The following is a 21683-nucleotide window of genomic DNA, read 5'->3' on the forward strand; positions in this document are numbered from 1 at the left end:
TAAAGAACATAACTCGAGAGATTTTTGTTTTGTTTTGTCAACAAATCCTCACCCTTTAAAAAGGAATGCGTCTAAGTGAATGAGCTGAGGCTCACAGTAACCACAGCTTTTCCTTGGTTTTCTTCCATTAACCACACGCTTGCATACATATTAGGGGGCAGAGTCCACATTTGGAAATGTACTTACAGTTAGGTGCACATGACTTGTGAGACAAACAATATCACTACCAACTGTTTATAGATCAAACTTTCCATAGTGTGTCTGCAGTGACATGAAAACATGAGACAGATTACTCAGTGAAAATATACCAAAGGCAGTGACGTACAATACAATACAATACAATACAATTTTATTTATATAGCACATTTAAAAAACCACAGGTATGCCAAAGTGCTTCACAGAATGAGTTAAGAGCAATAATAAATACAAATATAAAGCACAAAATACAAATAAAATATACTAACAGGCGGGTGACATAACTAACCAATAATACACCAGGCATAGTAGGCACTAGTGAAGTCCACACACAATGCTGAAGGTTAAAACATTATAAACATTAACAAAGTGATAAAGATAAGTTCCAGTACACTAAAATGTGGGCTCTAGGAGGCGGGGAAAGCAAGGCTAAACAAATAAGTTTTTAATCGCTCTCCCAGGGATATAAAAGCTGAGGAGATCCGTAAGATAGCTGGGTGCGGTGTTATTTATGATTTTAAAAGTGAGCAATAAGATTTTAAAATCAATACGAAATTTAATAGGGAGCCAGTGGAGGTCGGAAAGAACTGGAGTAATAGACTCAAACCTGCCAGTTCCAGTTAAGAGACGCAAGCCGCATTTTGAACGAGCTGCAGTTTGTGAACAAGGGCGGAATGGAGACCAGTATAAAGGGAATTACAATAATCTAACCTAGATGTAACAAAGGCATGGATAAGTTTCTCCAGGTCCTTACGTGGTATGTAGGGCTTGGCCTTAGAGATGAGACGTAGTTGATTGAAACTTGATTTAACTACAGAGGACACATGTTTGTCCAACTTGAAGGAACTGTCCGAGACAACACCCAGGTTCCTCACAGTGTCAGAAAGGGAGTCAGCAAAGGGCCCAAAAATACCAGTTAGTTCAGCCCGAGAGAAGGGAGTATCAAAGATTACAATTTCAGTCTTCTTATCATTTAGAATGAGAGAATTGCTCAGTAGCCAGTTTTTAACTTCATTCATACAATCAAAGAAGTGTTGCAATGACGTTGTGACATCCTCAGCTAGTTCAAAATAGATTTGAATGTCATCCGCATAGAAGTGAAAAGAAAAGTTGTATTTATCAAAGATTCGGCTCAAGGGTAACAAGTATAAAGAGAACAGCATGGGACCCAGCACAGACCCCTGGGGGACACCAGAGGTAACAGGGGCAATGGAGGAGGCATAGGTACCCATGGTGACAGAAAAGGACCTTTCTGAGAGATAGGATTTAAACCAGCTAAGGGCACTGCCTGTGATGCCCACCAGATGCTCAAGCCTCATTAAAAGGACATTATGGTCCACCAAATCAAAGGCAGAGGACAAATCAAGCAAAATTAACACCACAGGGCGCCCTGAGTCAGCAATTGAGAGAAGATCATTAAAGACTCTCAGTAATGCAGTTTCCGTGCTATGGCGTGGCTTAAACCCCGACTGAAATTTTTCCCCGATATTATTTGCATCCAAATAAGTTTGAAGTTGGGAATGAACAATCTTCTCTAGGATTTTAGACAGAAACGGGAGTTTGGAAATAGGTCTAAAGTTGGCGAGGTCATTCTGATCAAGGGAGCTCTTTTTGAGTATAGGTTGCACTACAACGTGTTTAAAAGCAGCCGGAACACAACCCGATAACAATGACAGGTTAATTAATGATAAAACACAGGGCCCGATAATGTTAAACCCATCTTTAATAATGCGAGATGGAAGGATGTCATGAGCAGCGTTTGAGTTTTTTAGGTGGTCAATTATACCCTTAAGAGTAGGGTTGTAGAGCTACAAGTTGTAGCTTTTCATTTTGTATAGATATATTATAAAATATTCAATTTTATAATATAAGCATCCACTTGTTATTAGATTTATTGTAAAAAGAATAAGTTTTTGGACAATAGTCTATTTTTTTTAAATCATTTTGCCTCTGTTCACCAGTGGATTTTAATAAACAGAACCGTTAAGATGTGGTTGAAGTACCAAAGTTTGAGCTTTAATGTAAGGGCTGTTACAGTAATATTGCATTAAGTGCATTAACAGTAACTCTTCATAGACACTTCACTGTACTTATCAAAACTTGGACACTTATGCACTCCATATTGTGCATAAATGCCATTTTGCACAATATTCGTCTGCTGACTTCTGTATTTCTGTATTGTTCTGCTCATATACTTATTCTTATATTTCTCAAATTTCTTATTCTTATATTTTGTATTGTTTTTTTTAGGTTTGTTGTATGTTGCTTGTGAAGCTTGCACACAACAAGTTCACTCACATGTACTGTACCAGTAATATGATGTGACAATAAAAGTGATTTGATTTGAACTGTTCAGGTCTTACAGCTTTTTTTTTTTTTTAATTAGAGGCTCCAGAGTAGTTGGACAATTGACTGGCGAGTGCTTTCATGGTCAGGCATAAGTGGGGTTAAAAAAAAGCAAAATAAACAAAATTATAGAAAAAATAGGAGCGGTCAAATCAGTAACCTAGTTCATTCTTAATAAGAAGAAATGCGTTGTTTTCAGATTTGTTTTCCATAATTAATATAACCTAATCAAAACATCTAGCCAAGTCACATTCTTTAGGAGATATGCTCATCATGGTAAGACTCTTCATTCAAGAGATGTCAGTATGCATATAAATACAGTTCATTCACAGTAAGGTGCAAACCACTCATTACACTCAACATGGATTTTGTTGTTTTTAAGAAAACAACTTATACAAAAATGCAAAAAAGTTTTGGACAGATGAAAACAAAGAATAACTTAAAGTAACTGACACATTATCTGTCAAACATGGTGAAATAATATTACAGCTTGATTGTTGAGTCCAACCTCCTCAAGAATGTTCTTGACTTGACATTGTGAATAGATTTTTATTATTTTAGGAAAAACTTCAGCAAATTCTGTGTTCCTTCCTTTTAAGAATGAGCTAGATTATTTGTCCATGCCTAAACTAATCTGTCACTCTGATGGGTTTATTTAGGTTTTTCAGCCTCCTTCATTTGCACCTGGCCATAAAACTGCTTGTCAGTCAACTGTCCAATGACTTTTGATCCTCTGCAAATAAATATATATAAAAATATAAAAAAGGGGCTTTAATTCCTCAACAGTTAATGCCATACTTGTAAAAGCCCTTCAATTAAAGCTCAAAGTCTGCTCTTCAGTCACAGTCAGTTCATTGTGGTGGTGAAAGGAGGCAAAATTATTAAACTAGGTGTTACGGCCCTAGCAGGGCCTCCTCCTGAAAGTGCCTGTGTGGGCGTGTGTGCCACCTTTCGCTTTTGTGCAGCTGACTCTCATCAGTAATCAAGGAGACTTGCCATGTGAGTGGTTACAGCTAGTGAGGTGTGTGTGTTTTTTGTGGTTTGCAGCTAGTGAGCTGTTTTTTGTGGTTTGCAGCTAGTGAGCTGCATGTCTGGGTTTGTATCTAGTAAGCTGCTCTCTTTTTGACTTATTTTGTACTTTATTGACCAACGCTTGAGTTTTGTTTGTTCCTTTAAATGGTGATAGCGGCTTGTCCATCTCTTTTAGTTGGTATTAATAGAAACTTTAATAAAACTCTTTAATTTAACCCTTTTGCCTCCTTGCCTCCTTTTTCTGACCCGGACACTTTTTGTTACTTCCCCCTCACCGCCTAGACCCCTCAGGGGAACGTAACACTAGGTCTGACCTGAATTGTATTCCTTATCTTTTTGAGTTTATTATTAGAACTAATAATATACATATTGAGAGTCTACAGTTTGCTTGTTACTCCCTTTGCTTCATATTCACTGAATAATCTGTTTTATGTTTTCATGTCACTGCAGAAACACTTTAGAAAGTTTGATCTATAAACATTTGGCATTGATGTTGTTTGTCTCACAACTCACATTTCAAAAATGTCAGCCTTCATGTGTTCACAGATACCACAGACATGACTCCTGTGGCCTAAATGGCCACAGGCTGGGAGCAGATGTGACTGTGATATAACATCTTCAAGCAGGAAGATTGTCCATATCAAATCACTATGTCTTGCAACAATAAAAAACTTTTGGGATATGACTCAAACAGATTTTTACATCATAGAGGGACACGTGTATATTACAGTCTTACTCAAATTTTCTTCACTGGTTTTCTTGACAGATATGAGATTATGAAGTTGTTAGGGACGAGAAAGCAAATTTGTAAAGCTCACACTGATGATGCTACAAAACAAAGCTAAAAAAAACATGATAAGTGAAACATGAGTAGTTGTGAGTTTCCATTTCACTGGTTGAATTGCTTTAATCACCCTCATCTCATAGTTTATTACTGTTCATCAGCTGTGTCCTTTCTCTGAGTTTATACAAATAAAACATTTAAGCAAGAACACAGTTTAAGGGCACCACAAACATGTTCATAAGAGTGCAATAAGTTACAATATTGGATGGAGTTTTGATGCTGGTGATGTTTTTAGTGTTTGTTTGTACCATATGTACATGCTGTCACGCTCTGTTGCTTTTAGTGAAGTGGAATTAAATGCAGAACAAATAAAAAGACTAGAAACAGATATATTAGCAGTTCCATCGCAGCAAACACAGAAGATATCCATCCATCCATTATCCACCTACACGCTTCATGTTTTGTTTTCATGTAGTTTCATTTGTCAGCAGATTCTTGCAAAAAGTAAAGGAATATTTTAATTTTATTTCCAGCATTTCTGTGTTAGGAGTTTGCATTTTTCCTGTCCCTATATCATTTATCAGTTCTGCTTTCCTCCCACAGTTTAAAGACATTCTTATTATGCTCAATTCCATTTTACCATCAGTTTTGGTCAAACATCCTACCAGCAAGTTTGAAACCTGGGGTAGTTAAGCCAACTAGTGTTTCTCAGCATAAGAATTAATTTATGAGCTATGACCTGAAATGAAGTTCAGCTTATTAATAACATAGTCGGCGGGGCGTGATTGCAGATGCCGTACAGGTGCGCCCGCCTCCTCTGCACGGCACCGCAGGCCACGCCCCGCCACAAACATTAAACTAACAATTTGTTGAACTTGTTTCTAATTTCCATTTGTGATACTAAACTGTTTTGTGATTCATTTGAAAGGGCCTCGCCCACAGTCTTTGTTACACTCACGTTCAAGAGGCCATTCTGGTGCTGCTCAATTTCCCTGCTAACTGTCCCCAAGACAGCACACAGAGAAGCATTCATGTAAGAAGAAACAATGATTCAAGTGTTGCAGTAGCAGTAGTCTATTCCAACTCTTGAAATTTGTACTAAATGCTACCTGCATTTTTGATAGCCTTTTTCTTCTATTGTGGATTAGTTCTAGACTTACTGGTGAAACAAAGACACATAGCCCACCAATAATTTGGGACATTTCATAAATTTGATGGCCTTCTTTTTAAGAAACTGCAACTTCATGATTACTTTAACTGTGAAAGGTCTTTAAGGAAGAGAAATGTTATGTCTTAATCAGCAACTGGTGTGTGCTTAAATTTATTTATGATATTCTCCAGTATTATCACTGTAATTCATGTTATTGAATATGTTATTAAATGTTCAGGTATAATTAGTGCCATAACTTGGGGCTGGAGAGTATCCAACCACACAATGGGTAGGGTACGCCCTCCAGAAGTTACCAGTCTATTACACATCCTATTAATACTTACTTTTTTACACTGTCACTTAACAAATAGATAACTAGACTGTCTAAGATGACAGAACTGAACCAATGGGACAGGTTATCATGGAATTGGATGGACTTGGATGGATCTGGACTTTTTAATAAGGTGTTTAAATCAACCTCTCAGAGATCATGTTAAAGGTATATCTGTACGATACAATGGATTATTTGTGAACAGTAATGTGAATTTCAGCAAAAAACAAGTCTCACAACGTACAAATAGCACATGAATTTTGTTTTTAATTAAGAAACACCAAGGGCAAGAAGAGCATCTTTAAACATTGGAAATGAAACAGTCAAGTCCTTTTGACATAGACATTTTTCAGCTGGTACACTTTCATTCATTTATCTGATACAGTAAGAATTTGCTTTTGTCTGCCGCTCAGAAGTGAAGGAGTAAAATGATCAATGAAAAAATAAAAATAAAAACAGCAGGTTAAAATCCAAAACCAAAAGTGCACCTTTCTTTATTTGTAATGGAGTAAAATAAACCAAAAGCAGCTATCAGTTTCTCACTAACCGCATTTGGTGACAGTGTACAGTGTATGTGTGAAAATCCAGTCTAAGAGCAGATACACAGAAGGCACCCACCAAGGGGCACACACACCATCATTATCTGCTTTAATGTCCTAACCTGGACCACAGCGTTAGCTTTCTTCATCCCGCTTGTTCATGATGACATCATTCTGTGCACTCATACATTTGGAGCCTAAGACTTTTTTCAATTAGTGAATAATAAGACCACTTTTCATCCATTTGACCAGGAAGCTCCAGTCAAATATCACATGTTAACCTTTAATGGAACCTTGTTGGGGTCATTTTTGAGGAAGTTTCCAGGTGGGCCCTATTGAAATCGAACATCAGGAGAAAAACAACAGGGTGTGGGAGGCAATACACAATAACCAAAGAAAAGAAAGTAGCAAGCTTCTGTAATTGTTCTAAAACAGTAGAATCGAGCCTAGAAAGCAATAAAAAAGCAGGGAAAAAAAGAAAAACACAAAATAAATTAAAACGGTGCAACTCTATGTGAAAGGATGCTGCTCTTTTTAGGATATTAATACAAATACTTTAAGCTTACAAAAAAAAAAAAACCAAGAAAAGGGTTTGTGAATCCCAAAGTGATTGTGCCATTGTGTGGTGTGGTCAACTAAAGGCTTGCGAGCATGCTTTATTTTATTAGAGCTACACTATTGATCACAGCACCTGCAGGAGGCTTCCACTGCATTCACACATGGCCAAACACTAATCCAACTATGTGCTGCAGACGAATCTCTCTTTGGAGAGAAAACATCCCATAGAACCACAGAGCCTTCAGAGTTTCATAGCTTAGTGAGGTGTCTCTAAAGCTACCAAACCTGTGTAAAACCTTGAGGCAGTTCTGCATTGATCCTCCTGAGGATATGGATAATGACACATGCACACACACGCAAACCCAAATGCACACATCTAACCCTTACTGAGACTGAATGTGGAGTGTTCTGTGAAAAAACGGAAAGGTCTAAAACATACATAACAAACAAATTTACTTCACATATACACTCATTCTTAGTTGACACAGATATCTACCTGACTGGCAGATAGTTTAACACATAAAACAATATCTTCAATAACCATACATAAAAAATGACACATTTTCAGTTCACTTAAACTCCTTTTTTTGAGATCTACTCAATCAAATAAGGCTGTTGAGGCAACAAACAATGCCATACCGCCATTAAATCAATCCAAAAATGCCATGCACATCAACAAAAGTAATGACTGCATGCTGATCTATGCCAAATTACTAAATAAAACCTCTACATGTGACATATTAACTATTTGACTATGTGCTGTATTTTAATGTCTCACCTTAGCACCAAGATTTCGTTCTTTAAAAATAAAAAAATATATAGACAGAAGACAAAACAGCACTGCAAATTACTAGTGAATCAACAATAAGCCAAGCTGAAGCAGCGGTACTTATATCCTTAGCTTTTAATCCTTTGTATTTGACGTCCTGAGTTGTGTGCTGAAGCTGCAAGTGACTGTGACCATGTGCACTCCTCTCCCAACGGTTTAGGAAAGACTGTAAGCATGCTCGCAATGAAAAGGTTCCTCTACAGAAGTGAAGAAAGAAGGCCTAAAAGTCTTCAGGTATTAATACAGTTAGGCCTTTAAAAAGCCCAGGACACAGAGTATTAGAACCCAGAAACAATTCTAGGAAAGATGAAGAGCAGTTATGGTTAGTTTGCATGTTTCCCCCCACAAATATAATATATATAATCATATGTATATAAATAAAAATTCAGTGCTGTAAAAACATCTCCACCTCCTTAGGATCTGACCCATCGTAGAAGGCCTAATATGTTTTACTTTTCTCATGGCTAATTCTACTGCTGGAAGTATGTAAACTGTACTGCTTTTCCTGTGTTAATAGTCCTTCATTAAGAATACAACACCGAGGAAGAGAAGACGTGTTAATATTGTCTGAATTTTTCTGTCTTTTTTTGGTTTTACTGCACACAGATAAATGCATCTTGTTGTGTAATCGTTTTTTTTTTTTGGTAGCAGCAAAGCACCAAGTATGTGTCAGGCTCTATTTGTGTAAGTCTTTTTGTGTAGGTTTGCTGTGTGTGTGTGTGTGTGTATGATGTCTCTCCAAAGTCTCTATGTGTGTTTGTGTACGTGTGTGCAGCAGTCTATGAAGAGCATGGCTGCACGTTGATGCCATGGGCCGCGTGGGCTTGCAGGTCAATGGCCTGGGCTGGCTGCTGTCCTGGCCGAGCATTCATCAGTGTCAGGTTCCTCACACAGCCCTTCATTCCTGATGAAAACTTCCCTCCTGTCATGGCAGTCATAGCCGGGGCTCCACCTGTTGCATGGAATCACACCCACATAGGTAACTTTATTGATTTGCAAATATTGAAGAAAAGCATGTCTGAAACTGACATACTGGAAAAAAGCTAGATGATAGATAAACACAGTGAGAAACTATTTCCATTGTAACCAAGAAAAATTAAAAGGTAACGATAATGCTATGAAGGCTAAAGAATTGTGTGAAAATTGTTTGCATGCCAGCAAAAATATGTGAACTACTTTGATACAATAAAGCCTCTGAAAAGCTCCATTTTTTTCCGGGAAACTAAGTAGCCAGAAAATCCTCTGACTTGTGTTACAACTCATTATTTATCTGACTGTCTTTGAACAATGACAGCTGGGATAAGCGCCAGCCCCCCTGTGACTGTGCACTGGACAAGCGGTTAAGAAAATGAAAGAATGGATTATTATTTATTATTAATGCATCACTATTCATGTATTATTTAACTTATATTTGTGAATGAATGTATTCAATTGTGCAGTATTTTAGTCCTGTTTTTTTCAAATAATCCATCTATATTTTGTCACTTTGTGGACTCAATCCTGTCTTTCTACGCACCAAGATATATACTGCCTTTGGTGTTGACCATGAGGCTTTTGCCTTCAGATTGTCCATGTAGCTTGGTTCCTCCATCAATCTGGATATAGCCATCTTTTCCAGTTCTGTGAGAAAAGAGCCACACAACACAAGTTAATTCAAGAAGTTACGGGACTCCACAGGTTAATAATCAACCTTTTCAACAACAGATAATCTGACAAGTTACAGAAGCTACAAGTTATAGTACAAAAAGTATAAGTTCATTTGATATAAATAATAGATGTATTCTACTGGGACAGGAAATTAAGTAGCTATTGATGAAAGAAGACAACCACAACTCATAGTGCTTTATTTTATTAAATACACCTAGAATGTCAAAGCAAATAACTGCAGGATAATGATCTGCAATCATACCTGACTGCTGTGATCTTATGCCATCTGCCGTCATTGATTGACCTTTGGGATAAGATTTGTGCCTCTCCACTTCCCAGTTGGTAACTAGATAATACAAATCATGACCATAATTATGAGTTGTAAACATTTTTTCCTAATCTGCATGTCAGAAGATTTAGAGAATTTCAGAACAGACCTACCTGAAAACAAGGTGTCCATTCTGTAGGCCGAGGCTAATAAAGTCCTGGCGTTTGCCATGTTCTCCAGGTTCCTGAAATTAAATATGTTAGGTCACAACAAGGTCACAGCTTGTTGTGTGACTATGTATGGATTGCTGAACACGGACCAGCTGACCTGTGGTCATATTGCAGAACAAGCGCTATAACAGCAAATATGAACCAATGCAGTGAGATCATTCCTGGCAGTGACACAAAATGTTCCATGCAAACTGACAATGTCAAAAGAGGACTGATGATATAGTACCTTACAAACAAAGATAAAATTCATTTGGCACACATGGGAAAAAAAAAAGTGGATACCTTTTTAATAGCATGCACCTTTCGCAAAATGCGTGCACCATTGGTCTCCTGAGGAAAATTGAGGGGGTGAGTTAGAGAAGCAACATGCATTTATTTAGTGGTGTCAGAGGGTGCCAGGCTTACAGTCAGCATGCCTGAAAATGACAAAGCTTCAGCAGAAGATGTATGAATTTGATAGTGTAATGATGAAAGATGTAGTAATGCATCAGTTATGTATTACCGACCGCACTGAAGTCTATAAATGACATGAAATGCTATGAAAATGGCAGCAATTTTTTTCTTTTTTTTTTAGAGTCACAGTGATGATTAAGAGTGCTCGAGTGCAGTAGCAAAGTTAAGTTGGGAATGAAAACATGGAGGAGAAATATGAGTATAAGGCACAGAACTAGCCAGAACCAGGACTCACCACTCCCTGCCATAGGATCAGGCCATCAGAGGAGCTGGTGTTGATCTCCATTTCAATTGTTTCTGGTGAATCGTGGGCACTTAAACAGTAAAAAACAAGACACCACAATAATAATTTCACTTCATCATTATATTAATTTATATAAATTCACTAAATGTGAAAACAAATTATTTACCTTCTTGGGAAAATGGATTTAGGAAGTGCAATGTATCCATTATTGTTGAAATGAGCTGCATACTGATAGGGTGAATCTGCAAAAAGTACAATAAAATAAGCATAAAAACAGATTCAAGTCACAGTAAAGCTGTTTCACCTTCACTTGAACTTATGGTGCCCTCTAGTGGTAAAAGTACAGAGAGTTCCTGGTAAAACAGACTTGATTGGATGCAACATTTCTAGACAATTTCTACAGTCCCATTCTTAGACAGAAAAAAACACTATGTAACCATAGTGTAACCATAGTGTAACCATAGTGTAACCACAGGCTTTTTTTTTTTTTTTTTTTTAAACTGTCTTTCTTGGTCTGGTAGATACAGCAGCTACTCAACAATGAGACAAACCCAAAAACAGAGAATTGTTTTTCTCACTGACATTTTTTGCCTCTTTATTTAATTTTTTTTTGTTTTTTAGTTTTCATTTAGCACGATACCTCGACTGTACAGATGTTGCACATGTAGCCCCACTCATCTAGGATGGCACATCAATACATGTCATTGCTAGGTTTGTTGCGTCTCCAAACACAGTCTCAAGAGCATGCAGGAGACTTTAGGAGACATACAGTTATTCTAGGAGAGCTTGACAGTGCCGTAGAAAGTCCCTAAACCATCACCAGGACTGATATCTGCTCCTTAGTATAGGAACAGGCTGAGAACTGCCAGAGCCCTAAAATGAACTCCAGCAAGACACCGGTGTGAATCAAACAATGAGAAACAGTAAGAAGTAGAATCTTTAACACACTAAGATAATAAAATACACAAGCTATTTGGCTGGTAACTGGCAATAAGCCAGAGGACTAATGGCCCAGAAGGCCCAAATGAAACTAGTAATGTCCAGACATCTAGCCTATATTACTTATACTTTACTATATTCATTACCCTATTTAAAAAGCACTACCAGTGATAGAAGCATCATAACATCAAGAAAACTGGACAGTTAAAGGATTTTTCTTTTTACATAAAAAAGAAAAAAATGTTTGATGATCTGAAATGTTTAAGTGTGACAAACATACAAATAAATAGGAAAACGCTTTTTCACACCATTGTCATATAAAAGACTTACTTCCTTCATTCTGTTCATTGACCCCATTGTGGACCACTAAAATTTTGTATACTATGTAGTATATACCTTATTTACTTTATTTATTAAATTTTGGGTTTGTTTTGTTTTTTTGCACTACATTGGACAACATCAAAATAGCGTTGTCAAAAATGACAATAGTGTTGGCATTTTTGTTATTTGTGTTTTGTAATCTTTATAAAAACCTAGAAAAAAACACCTCTTAATCTTTGGTATATGGTGAGGCGCTGTGGACATCCAAGTTTGTGATTGTGTAGATTTTTCAAATCAATACCATGGTTGCATCTACTGAAAATCTCTGGGAAGCTTAAATCTCAGTGACCTTGACTTCAAGGTCAGAGGTCAACTTTTCTGAAAATCGGAGGAGTTTCACATTTATAACACAGGTATGTCTACTAGGAGGCTGAAGGGTAGCACTATATATTTATAAACAATCAAAAACAACAATTTAGTTCCAATTTGTATGGAATTTATTTCTGTAAACATGGTGTTTTAGGTCGGATTAAAGGACTGATGTGATGGTAAGGTGTCCGCTGCTCTGCTTTGAATATTGGTAGGCTTTTTTTTTTTTAATTTTCACAAGAATTGCTAGTTCCCCTAGAGTTTTGGCCACCCCAGCAATCAGAAGATTCCCTATGAGCAAGCATTTAGCGACAGTGGGAAGGAAAAACTCCCTTTAAAAAGGAAGAAACCTTTGACAGAACCAGGCTCAGGAAGGGACAGTCATCTGCCGCGACTGGTTGGGGTGGGGGGAGTGAAAATTAAAAGAAAAAAAAAGCCAAAGTGATAATTATTGGAGCAGCTTAATTAATATTTCCAGTGTATTTTGCTGTTAATATCCTTTTCCAACCCCAGTTTGTGTTTTTATCACTTTTGTCCAGGGTGGAAGATGCCATGCTGGAGATTGACTCTGTATGGTTTTTCAATGTTGATACTAAGGAACCTGTTGGAGAGGCCAGGGTTGAAAAAGGGATGCCGTAGAACCTGAGAGGGTGTTATCCGCTGGTGTGCATCCAAGGCCAACATCTCTTTAATTAGGCTGACAAATAAGCGTTGGCCATCTTCTGGTCCTCGTCTAAACATCATTATTTGTTCGAGGTCATCCAGACGTGTCAGTTTTATGTATCTTGTCTCCAAAGATTCATATCCTGTCTCGTATTTAAATTGTTGGGCGGTCTTAAATGTCCAGCGTTGTTGGTTGTAGTTGTAGTTGTCTTTTGTGAAATAGTCTTCAGTGTACACGCCAGGATCGAGAACATGATCTGGTGGCTGACCCTGAGTCTCTATGATGAATTTCAAAACATCATAATATTTTTTTCCAGGGTAGAGTGGCACCCCTGTAACAAGCTCAACAGCCACCAGCCCCAGAGACCACATGTCACATGCTTCGTTATAAGGAAGGCCAAGCATAACCTCAGGTGCACTATAACCAACCGTCCCCACACGGTCACCAGGCATCACTGCAGACGCAGGACATGCGAGGCCAAAGTCTATAAGTCTGACTTTGACTGGAGACTCATAGCGATTTACAACCATGATGTTTCCAGGTTTGAGGTCCGCGTGCACTATTCCCAAAGAACCCAGGTGGGACAGAGCATTTGTGAGTTGACCTAAAATTGGCCTAACTTCGCTTATGGGGAGACGCCGGTTATTCGGGTCCCCTATGTAGTCCCACAGGCATTGATCTAGGAGTTCAAATTTCAGGCAAACTCGCTCTTTGTCAAGGAAAAAGCCGTTCCATTTAACAATGTTGGCGGCATCTGGATCCAACCTTCGCAGCTGCTCCAGGATGAAAATTTCCTTTTTTGCCTGTTGCAGAATATCACTGCGGTTCTTGTTCACCTTAATAGCCACAGCTTGGTTGGTTTTGGTATCACGGCATTCTGCTACAATACCAAAGCCCCCTTCTCCGAGGAAAGCCTCTACCTTGTAGTGGTTTCCCAAAATGTTCCCTTCAACTATTTCAAGCTCATCTGAGCTGAAAGATGGGCTGGCTGATGTGTGGACAAATACTTGCTGAGAAAATTCAACCGAGTTTTGAAAACTGCAGTTGATTTTCTCTGATCTCTTGCATTTCAAGTTTGAAGGGTGCTGAAAGACCACCGGGTTTTGTGGTCTTTCAGCACTCATGTCAATGCAAGGGGAACTCTTAGGGTTGAAAAAGGGATGCCGGAGAACCTCAGACGGTGTTATGCGCTGGTTTGCATCCAAGGCCAACATCTGTTTAATTAAGCTTACAAACAAACGTTGGCCATTTTCAGGTCCTCTTCTAAACATCATTACTTGTTCGAGGTCATCGAGACGCGTCAGTTTTATGTATCTTGTCTCCAGGGACTCATATCCTGTCTTGTATTTAAATTGTTGGTCAGTCTTAAATGTCCAGCGCTGTTGGTTGTCGTTGTCTTCAATGAAGTAGTCTTCAGTGTACACGCCAGAGTCTAGAACATGATCCGGTGGCTGACCCTGAGTCTCTATGATGTATTTCAAAACATCATAGTCTTCATTTCCAGGGTAGAGTGGCACCCCTGTACCAAGCTCCACAGCCACCAGCCCCAGAGACCACATGTCACTTGCTTCATTGTAAGGAAGGCCAAGCATAACTTCAGGTGCACTATAACCAACCGTCCCCACACGGTCACCAGGCATCACTGCAGACGCAGGACATGCGAGGCCAAAGTCTATAAGTTTGACTTTGATGGGAGACTCATGGCGGTTTACAACCATGATGTTTCCAGGTTTGAGGTCAGCGTGCACTATTCCCACAGAACCCAGGTGGGACAGAGCATTTGTGAGCTGACCTAAAATTGGCCTGACTTCACTTATGGGGAGACCCTGGTTTTTCCGGTCCCCTATATAGTCCCACAGGCATTGATCAAGGAGTTCGAACTTTAAGCAAACCCGCTCTCCGTCGTGGAAAACGCCGTTCCATTTAACAATGTTGGCGGCATCTGGATCCAGCCTTCTCAGCTGCTCCAGGATGAAAAGTTCCAGTTTTGCCTGTTGCAGAATATCAGGGTCGCTTTTGTTGACTTTAATAGCCACAGCTCGGTTGGTTTTGGTATCACGACATTTGGCTACAATACCAAAGCCCCCTTCTCCAAGGAAAGCCTCCACCTTGTAGTGGTTTCCCAAAATGCTCCCTTTAACTATTCCAAGCTCATTTGAGCGGAAGGATGGGTTAGCTGACATGGTGAAATGTGTCGGCTTGGTCAGTGAATTGCTAATTAACGCGAAATTCTCTCAAAACTCTCCAAAAGGATTTGCTTACTGTCAGGTCAAGGTCCGTTGAGCAGCAAAGTTTAACAGAGCAAAGCTCCTATTTAAGGGTTTTGTCTCTCAGCAAGATGATGACATCACAAGGGATCAAAGGCATTCTACTTTGGATCAAAGGCATTCTACTTTGCATCATTGGCATTCTATTTTTTCAGTTGAAACACTGAAAAAAAATAGTGTTTCAACAGGGCAGGCTGGCGCCCTGTGGGAGGCAGAGGTGATAGGGTAAGGATGCAGAGGATAAGAAAAGATCTTATCTGTCAGCTCATCAGCGAGCAGCCGCAGAATCACAGGTGCAGCTTGGCAGGGGATGGAGAGTGAAGACAAAATCAACAATGACTTATGGCAGGGGTGTCAAACTCAAATACACAGTGGGCCAAAATTCAAAACTGGAACAAAGTCGCGGGCTAACATTAATATTTATTGAAAAAAAAAAAACTTCCTCCAGATATAAGAATGAATCTTTTCTTATGGACTCAAATAAGTTTTGCTGGAAAACTGAATGTGGAACAAGCAAAGCTTAATACTAAACAATATATATATTAGCTGTATAATACCAGTAGGCCAGCTCTAATAGTAATTTGGTATGGCTTCGCGGGACAAATGTAATTAGGCTGCGGGCCAGAGTTTGACACCTATGACTTATGGCAAAGTTACAGTCTCAATGTTATTCTTTATTTTTTCTAAGTATCTTCTTGAGGGACAGTATGTGTATATGTGTACGTGATATTAAATGAATGTTTAAGTGCAGGTTATTGTGCAGACTCAGCACAGAGCATCAAAGAGTTGATTTGTAGTGTGTCACATCAGTGTGGTGGCAGCTGTCCTGGCAGCCATTTTTGGAATTCCATAAGATACTATGATTCATATCAGTATGTCACACATAAACACGTTGTATTGAATGACACAAAAACAGAATCTTATGAGAATTATAAGATTCTGCTAACATTCTGTCCACATTTGATAACCTGCTTAGTGATGTGAAATCATCATCAATGTTTGTGGGCAAAACAGAAGCAACTTTGGATTTCTAACTACAAATCCATTCTCTCTTGTTTCTTTTTGTCTTTATCCCACTCTAAAAGTTGGATGTAACAGTGAGACCAAATTCACAACCCAATAGAAACAGATCCAGGTACATTTACAGCAATATTCAAACTGAATACAGGCTGCTGGCCATTGACATGTAGTATCCTTTTGACTTGAAGTCACCTGGAACTGTAGCTGTGCTGTAAACAAATAATGAAGCACAGTTTGACCAGAATAAGAACTAGAATCTTTAACACACTAAGATAATAAAATACACAAGCTATTTGGCTGGTAACTGGCAATAAGCCAGAGGACTAATGGCCCAGAAGGCCCAAATGAAACTAGTAATGTCCAGACATCTAGCCTATATTACTTAATATTCATTAACCTATTTAAAAAGCACTTTTGCTCTGTTTCAGGTAAAGTGTAAATCTGCACCTCTGATTTGTGTGATTACATTTTCTCTTTGTCTTTTTCTGCTGCAGCAGCCAAAGTCTGATTTATTAATGAGAAACCAGTGGTAGAAGCATCATAACATCAAGAAAACTGGACAGTTAAAGGATTTTTCTTTTTACATAAAAAAGAAAAAAATGTTTGATGATCTGAAATGTTTAAGTGTGACAAACATACAAATAAATAGGAAAACGCTTTTTCACACCATTGTCATATAAAAGACTTACTTCCTTCATTCTGTTCATTGACCCCATTGTGGACCACTAAAATTTTGTATACTATGTAGTATATACCTTATTTACTTTATTTATTAAATTTTGGGTTTGTTTTGTTTTTTTGCACTACATTGGACAACATTAAAATAGCGTTGTCAAAAATGACAATAGTGTTGGCATTTTTGTAATTTGTGTTTTGTAATCTTTATAAAAACCTAGAAAAAAACACCTCTTAATCTTTGGTATATGGCGAGACGCTGTGGACATCCAAGTTTGTGATTGTGTAGATTTTTCAAATCAATACCATGGTTGCATCTACTGAAAATCTCTGTGAAGCTTAAATCTCAGTGACCTTGACTTCAAGGTCAGAGGTCAACTTTTCTGAAAATCGGTGGAGTTTCACATTTATAACACAGGTATGTCTACTAGGAGGCTGAAGGGTAGCACTATATATTTATAAACAATCAAAAACAACAATTTAGTTCCAATTTGTATGGAATTTATTTCTGTAAACATGGTGTTTTAGGTCGGATTAAAGGACTGATGTGATGGTAAGGTGTCCGCTGCTCTGCTTTGAATATTGGTAGGCTTTTTTTTTTTAAATTTTCACAAGAATTGCTAGTTCCCCTAGAGTTTTGGCCACCCCAGCAATCAGAAGATTCCCTATGAGCAAACATTTAGCGACAGTGGAAAGGAAAAACTCCCTTTAAAAAGGAAGAAACCTTCGACAGAACCAGGCTCAGGAAGGGACAGTCATCTGCCACGACTGGTTGGGGTGGGGGGAGTGAAAATTAAAAGAAAAAAAAAAAGCCAAAGTGGTAATTATTGGAGCAGCTTAATTAATGTTTCCAGTGTAATTTGCTGTTAACATCCTTTTCCAACCCCAGTTTGTATTTTTATCACTTTTGTCCAGGGTGGAAGATGCCATGCTGGAGATTGACTCTGTATGGTTTTTCAATGTTGATACTTGGGAACCTGTTGGAGAGGCCAGGGTTGAAAAAGGGATGCCGTAGAACCTGAGAGGGTGTTATCCGCTGGTGTGCATCCAAGGCCAACATCTCTTTAATTAGGCTGACAAATAAGCGTTGGCCATCTTCTGGTCCTCGTCTAAACATCATTATTTGTTCGAGGTCATCCAGACGTGTCAGTTTTATGTATCTTGTCTCCAAAGATTCATATCCTGTCTCGTATTTAAATTGTTGGGCGGTCTTAAATGTCCAGCGTTGTTGGTTGTAGTTGTAGTTGTCTTTTGTGAAATAGTCTTCAGTGTACACGCCAGGATCGAGAACATGATCTGGTGGCTGACCCTGAGTCTCTATGATGAATTTCAAAACATCATAATATTTTTTTCCAGGGTAGAGTGGCACCCCTGTAACAAGCTCAACAGCCACCAGCCCCAGAGACCACATGTCACATGCTTCGTTATAAGGAAGGCCAAGCATAACCTCAGGTGCACTATAACCAACCGTCCCCACACGGTCACCAGGCATCACTGCAGACGCAGGACATGCGAGGCCAAAGTCTATAAGTCTGACTTTGACTGGAGACTCATAGCGATTTACAACCATGATGTTTCCAGGTTTGAGGTCCGCGTGCACTATTCCCAAAGAACCCAGGTGGGACAGAGCATTTGTGAGTTGACCTAAAATTGGCCTAACTTCGCTTATGGGGAGACGCCGGTTATTCGGGTCCCCTATGTAGTCCCACAGGCATTGATCTAGGAGTTCAAATTTCAGGCAAACTCGCTCTCTGTCAAGGAAAAAGCCGTTCCATTTAACAATGTTGGCGGCATCTGGATCCAACCTTCGCAGCTGCTCCAGGATGAAAATTTCCTTTTTTGCCTGTTGCAGAATATCACTGCGGTTCTTGTTCACCTTAATAGCCACAGCTCGGTTGGTTTTGGTATCACGGCATTCTGCTACAATACCAAAGCCCCCTTCTCCGAGGAAAGCCTCTACCTTGTAGTGGTTTCCCAAAATGTTCCCTTCAACTATTTCAAGCTCATCTGAGCTGAAGGATGGGCTGGCTGATGTGTGGACAAATACTTGCTGAGAAAATTCAACCGAGTTTTGAAAACTGCAGTTGATTTTCTCTGATCTCTTGCATTTCAAGTTTGAAGGGTGCTGAAAGACCACCGGGTTTTGTGGTCTTTCAGCACTCATGTCAATGCAAGGGGAACTCTTAGGGTTGAAAAAGGGATGCCGGAGAACCTCAGACGGTGTTATGCGCTGGTTTGCATCCAAGGCCAACATCTGTTTAATTAAGCTTACAAACAAACGTTGGCCATTTTCAGGTCCTCTTCTAAACATCATTACTTGTTCGAGGTCATCGAGACGCGTCAGTTTTATGTATCTTGTCTCCAGGGACTCATATCCTGTCTTGTATTTAAATTGTTGGTCAGTCTTAAATGTCCAGCGCTGTTGGTTGTCGTTGTCTTCAATGAAGTAGTCTTCAGTGTACACGCCAGAGTCTAGAACATGATCCGGTGGCTGACCCTGAGTCTCTATGATGTATTTCAAAACATCATAGTCTTCATTTCCAGGGTAGAGTGGCACCCCTGTACCAAGCTCCACAGCCACCAGCCCCAGAGACCACATGTCACTTGCTTCATTGTAAGGAAGGCCAAGCATAACTTCAGGTGCACTATAACCAACCGTCCCCACACGGTCACCAGGCATCACTGCAGACGCAGGACATGCGAGGCCAAAGTCTATAAGTTTGACTTTGATGGGAGACTCATGGCGGTTTACAACCATGATGTTTCCAGGTTTGAGGTCAGCGTGCACTATTCCCACAGAACCCAGGTGGGACAGAGCATTTGTGAGCTGACCTAAAATTGGCCTGACTTCACTTATGGGGAGACCCTGGTTTTTCCGGTCCCCTATATAGTCCCACAGGCATTGATCAAGGAGTTCGAACTTTAAGCAAACCCGCTCTCCGTCGTGGAAAACGCCGTTCCATTTAACAATGTTGGCGGCATCTGGATCCAGCCTTCTCAGCTGCTCCAGGATGAAAAGTTCCAGTTTTGCCTGTTGCAGAATATCAGGGTCGCTTTTGTTGACTTTAATAGCCACAGCTCGGTTGGTTTTGGTATCACGACATTTGGCTACAATACCAAAGCCCCCTTCTCCAAGGAAAGCCTCCACCTTGTAGTGGTTTCCCAAAATGCTCCCTTTAACTATTCCAAGCTCATTTGAGCGGAAGGATGGGTTAGCTGACATGGTGAAATGTGTCGGCTTGGTCAGTGAATTGCTAATTAACGCGAAATTCTCTCAAAACTCTCCAAAAGGATTTGCTTACTGTCAGGTCAAGGTCCGTTGAGCAGCAAAGTTTAACAGAGCAAAGCTCCTATTTAAGGGTTTTGTCTCTCAGCAAGATGATGACATCACAAGGGATCAAAGGCATTCTACTTTGGATCAAAGGCATTCTACTTTGCATCATTGGCATTCTATTTTTTCAGTTGAAACACTGAAAAAAAATAGTGTTTCAACAGGGCAGGCTGGCGCCCTGTGGGAGGCAGAGGTGATAGGGTAAGGATGCAGAGGATAAGAAAAGATCTTGTCTGTCAGCTCATCAGTGAGCAGCCGCAGAATCACAGGTGCAGCTTGGCAGGGGATGGAGAGTGAAGACAAAATCAACAATGACTTATGGCAGGGGTGTCAAACTCAAATACACAGTGGGCCAAAATTCAAAACTGGAACAAAGTCGCGGGCTAACATTAATATTTATTGAGAAAAAAAAAATCTTCCTCCAGATATAAGAATGAATCTTTTCTTATGGACTCAAATAAGTTTTGCTGGAAAACTGAATATGGAACAAGCAAAGCTTAATACTAAACAATATATATATTAGCTGTATAATACCAGTAGGCCAGCTCTAATAGTAATTTGGTATGGCTTTGGGGGCCAAATGTAATTAGGGGGCCAGAGTTTGACACCTATGCTCTACAGGCTATGCAACAGAACCATGACTTTCTAAAAGTCACACTTTAACACACCTATGCAATGAAATGCCACTGCTTAAATTTCATTATGTTCTCAAAGATGAGAAGATAATGATGCATATGCAAATACTACTTTTTTAAAGTGTAGAACAACAAAACTTCAAGATGCAGACTTGTGTCAACACTGGCCATCACATGAGTCAATTATTGACCGTTTCTTGCTCTTACGGACAAAAATCTTCACAGCCATGGCACCATGCACATATGCCACTGAGTACATAATATGCTTGAAATACATTCTGACTGAACCAAACAACGATCACATTGTACTTTCAGCAGACACTTTAAGTTGTTAGTGAGACCACAAATATTCTGACATGGAGCAGACTCAATGACCTGACTTAGTTTCAAAGAGGAAACAAGTGTTTTGCTTTAGGTTTTTTTTTTGTTTGGGTTGTACAAACAGGCAGGTTTTTAGTTTACAGAAACAAGATTGTATTTGTAAGTATCCATCTTACAGGCACAGGCATAATGAGAGTGAAAGAGGAAAAGAAAAACAAGGGGAATTCCACATTTCTATCACTTCCAGAATGAAAATGGTGCAACTCAAATGCAGAGTGCATATATCAGTTTATCTCCCAAATGCAGGCTACCACCCTATTACCCCTTAGTTTAAATGCAGAATTCCCCTCTCCCAACTTTCAATGGGAATGAGAGCCTCAGTTGTTGGTGAGAATAAAGACGCTTGGATTGTGTTTTTGTGGGCATGTATGTTAGGTAAAAGACAGTTCAGGTGGAGCTTTGAAGGGACATGGGGCCCCTCAAACTCAGACAGGGCCCTGTTAGTCACGTCGCGTCAGGCAGACTGAATATTTAG

At 39.4% G+C, this 21683-nt stretch overlaps 2 protein-coding genes across 7 annotated transcripts in view; both read right to left on the minus strand.

The window, feature by feature from the left end:
• Positions 1 to 6085: 6085 nt before the first annotated feature.
• hspg2 (heparan sulfate proteoglycan 2) overlaps positions 6086 to 21683 on the minus strand; it is a 103587-nt gene continuing 87989 nt past the window's right edge. For 3 of the 6 annotated variants that reach the window (XM_087833327.1, XM_087833325.1, XM_035909175.2), the window contains 7 exons: positions 10773 to 10848; positions 10598 to 10676; positions 10192 to 10239; positions 9853 to 9923; positions 9674 to 9757; positions 9281 to 9384; positions 6086 to 8716 (listed from right to left, as the gene is read on the minus strand). In XM_087833327.1, coding sequence (XP_087689453.1) covers positions 8544 to 8716; positions 9281 to 9384; positions 9674 to 9757; positions 9853 to 9923; positions 10192 to 10239; positions 10598 to 10676; positions 10773 to 10848 — 635 coding nt within the window. In that variant the 3' untranslated portion in view covers positions 6086 to 8543. The remainder of the gene's footprint in view (positions 8717 to 9280; positions 9385 to 9673; positions 9758 to 9852; positions 9924 to 10191; positions 10240 to 10597; positions 10677 to 10772; positions 10849 to 21683) is intronic. The other 3 variants (XM_087833328.1, XM_087833326.1, XM_035909176.2) reach the window with 1 other exon arrangement.
• On the minus strand, positions 10858 to 21678 carry LOC148097015 (uncharacterized). The gene is made up of 3 exons (XM_087833506.1): positions 17767 to 21678; positions 16379 to 16395; positions 10858 to 15132 (listed from the first exon to the last, which is right to left on the minus strand). Exons 1-3 carry the CDS (start codon positions 20082 to 20084, stop codon positions 12761 to 12763), a joined length of 4707 nt encoding a protein of 1568 aa, XP_087689632.1. The 5' UTR covers positions 20085 to 21678; the 3' UTR covers positions 10858 to 12760.

This window comes from Neolamprologus brichardi, chromosome 20 (genome assembly GCF_056152115.1).
Source record: "Neolamprologus brichardi isolate AB-2024 chromosome 20, ASM5615211v1, whole genome shotgun sequence".
NCBI classification, from domain to species: domain Eukaryota; kingdom Metazoa; phylum Chordata; class Actinopteri; order Cichliformes; family Cichlidae; genus Neolamprologus; species Neolamprologus brichardi.

Coding starts and splice junctions, on each gene's coding strand:
- LOC148097015 (XM_087833506.1), bottom strand. CDS start 20,084: ATGTCAGCTAACCCATCCTTCCGCTCAAATGAGCTTGGAATAGTTAAA.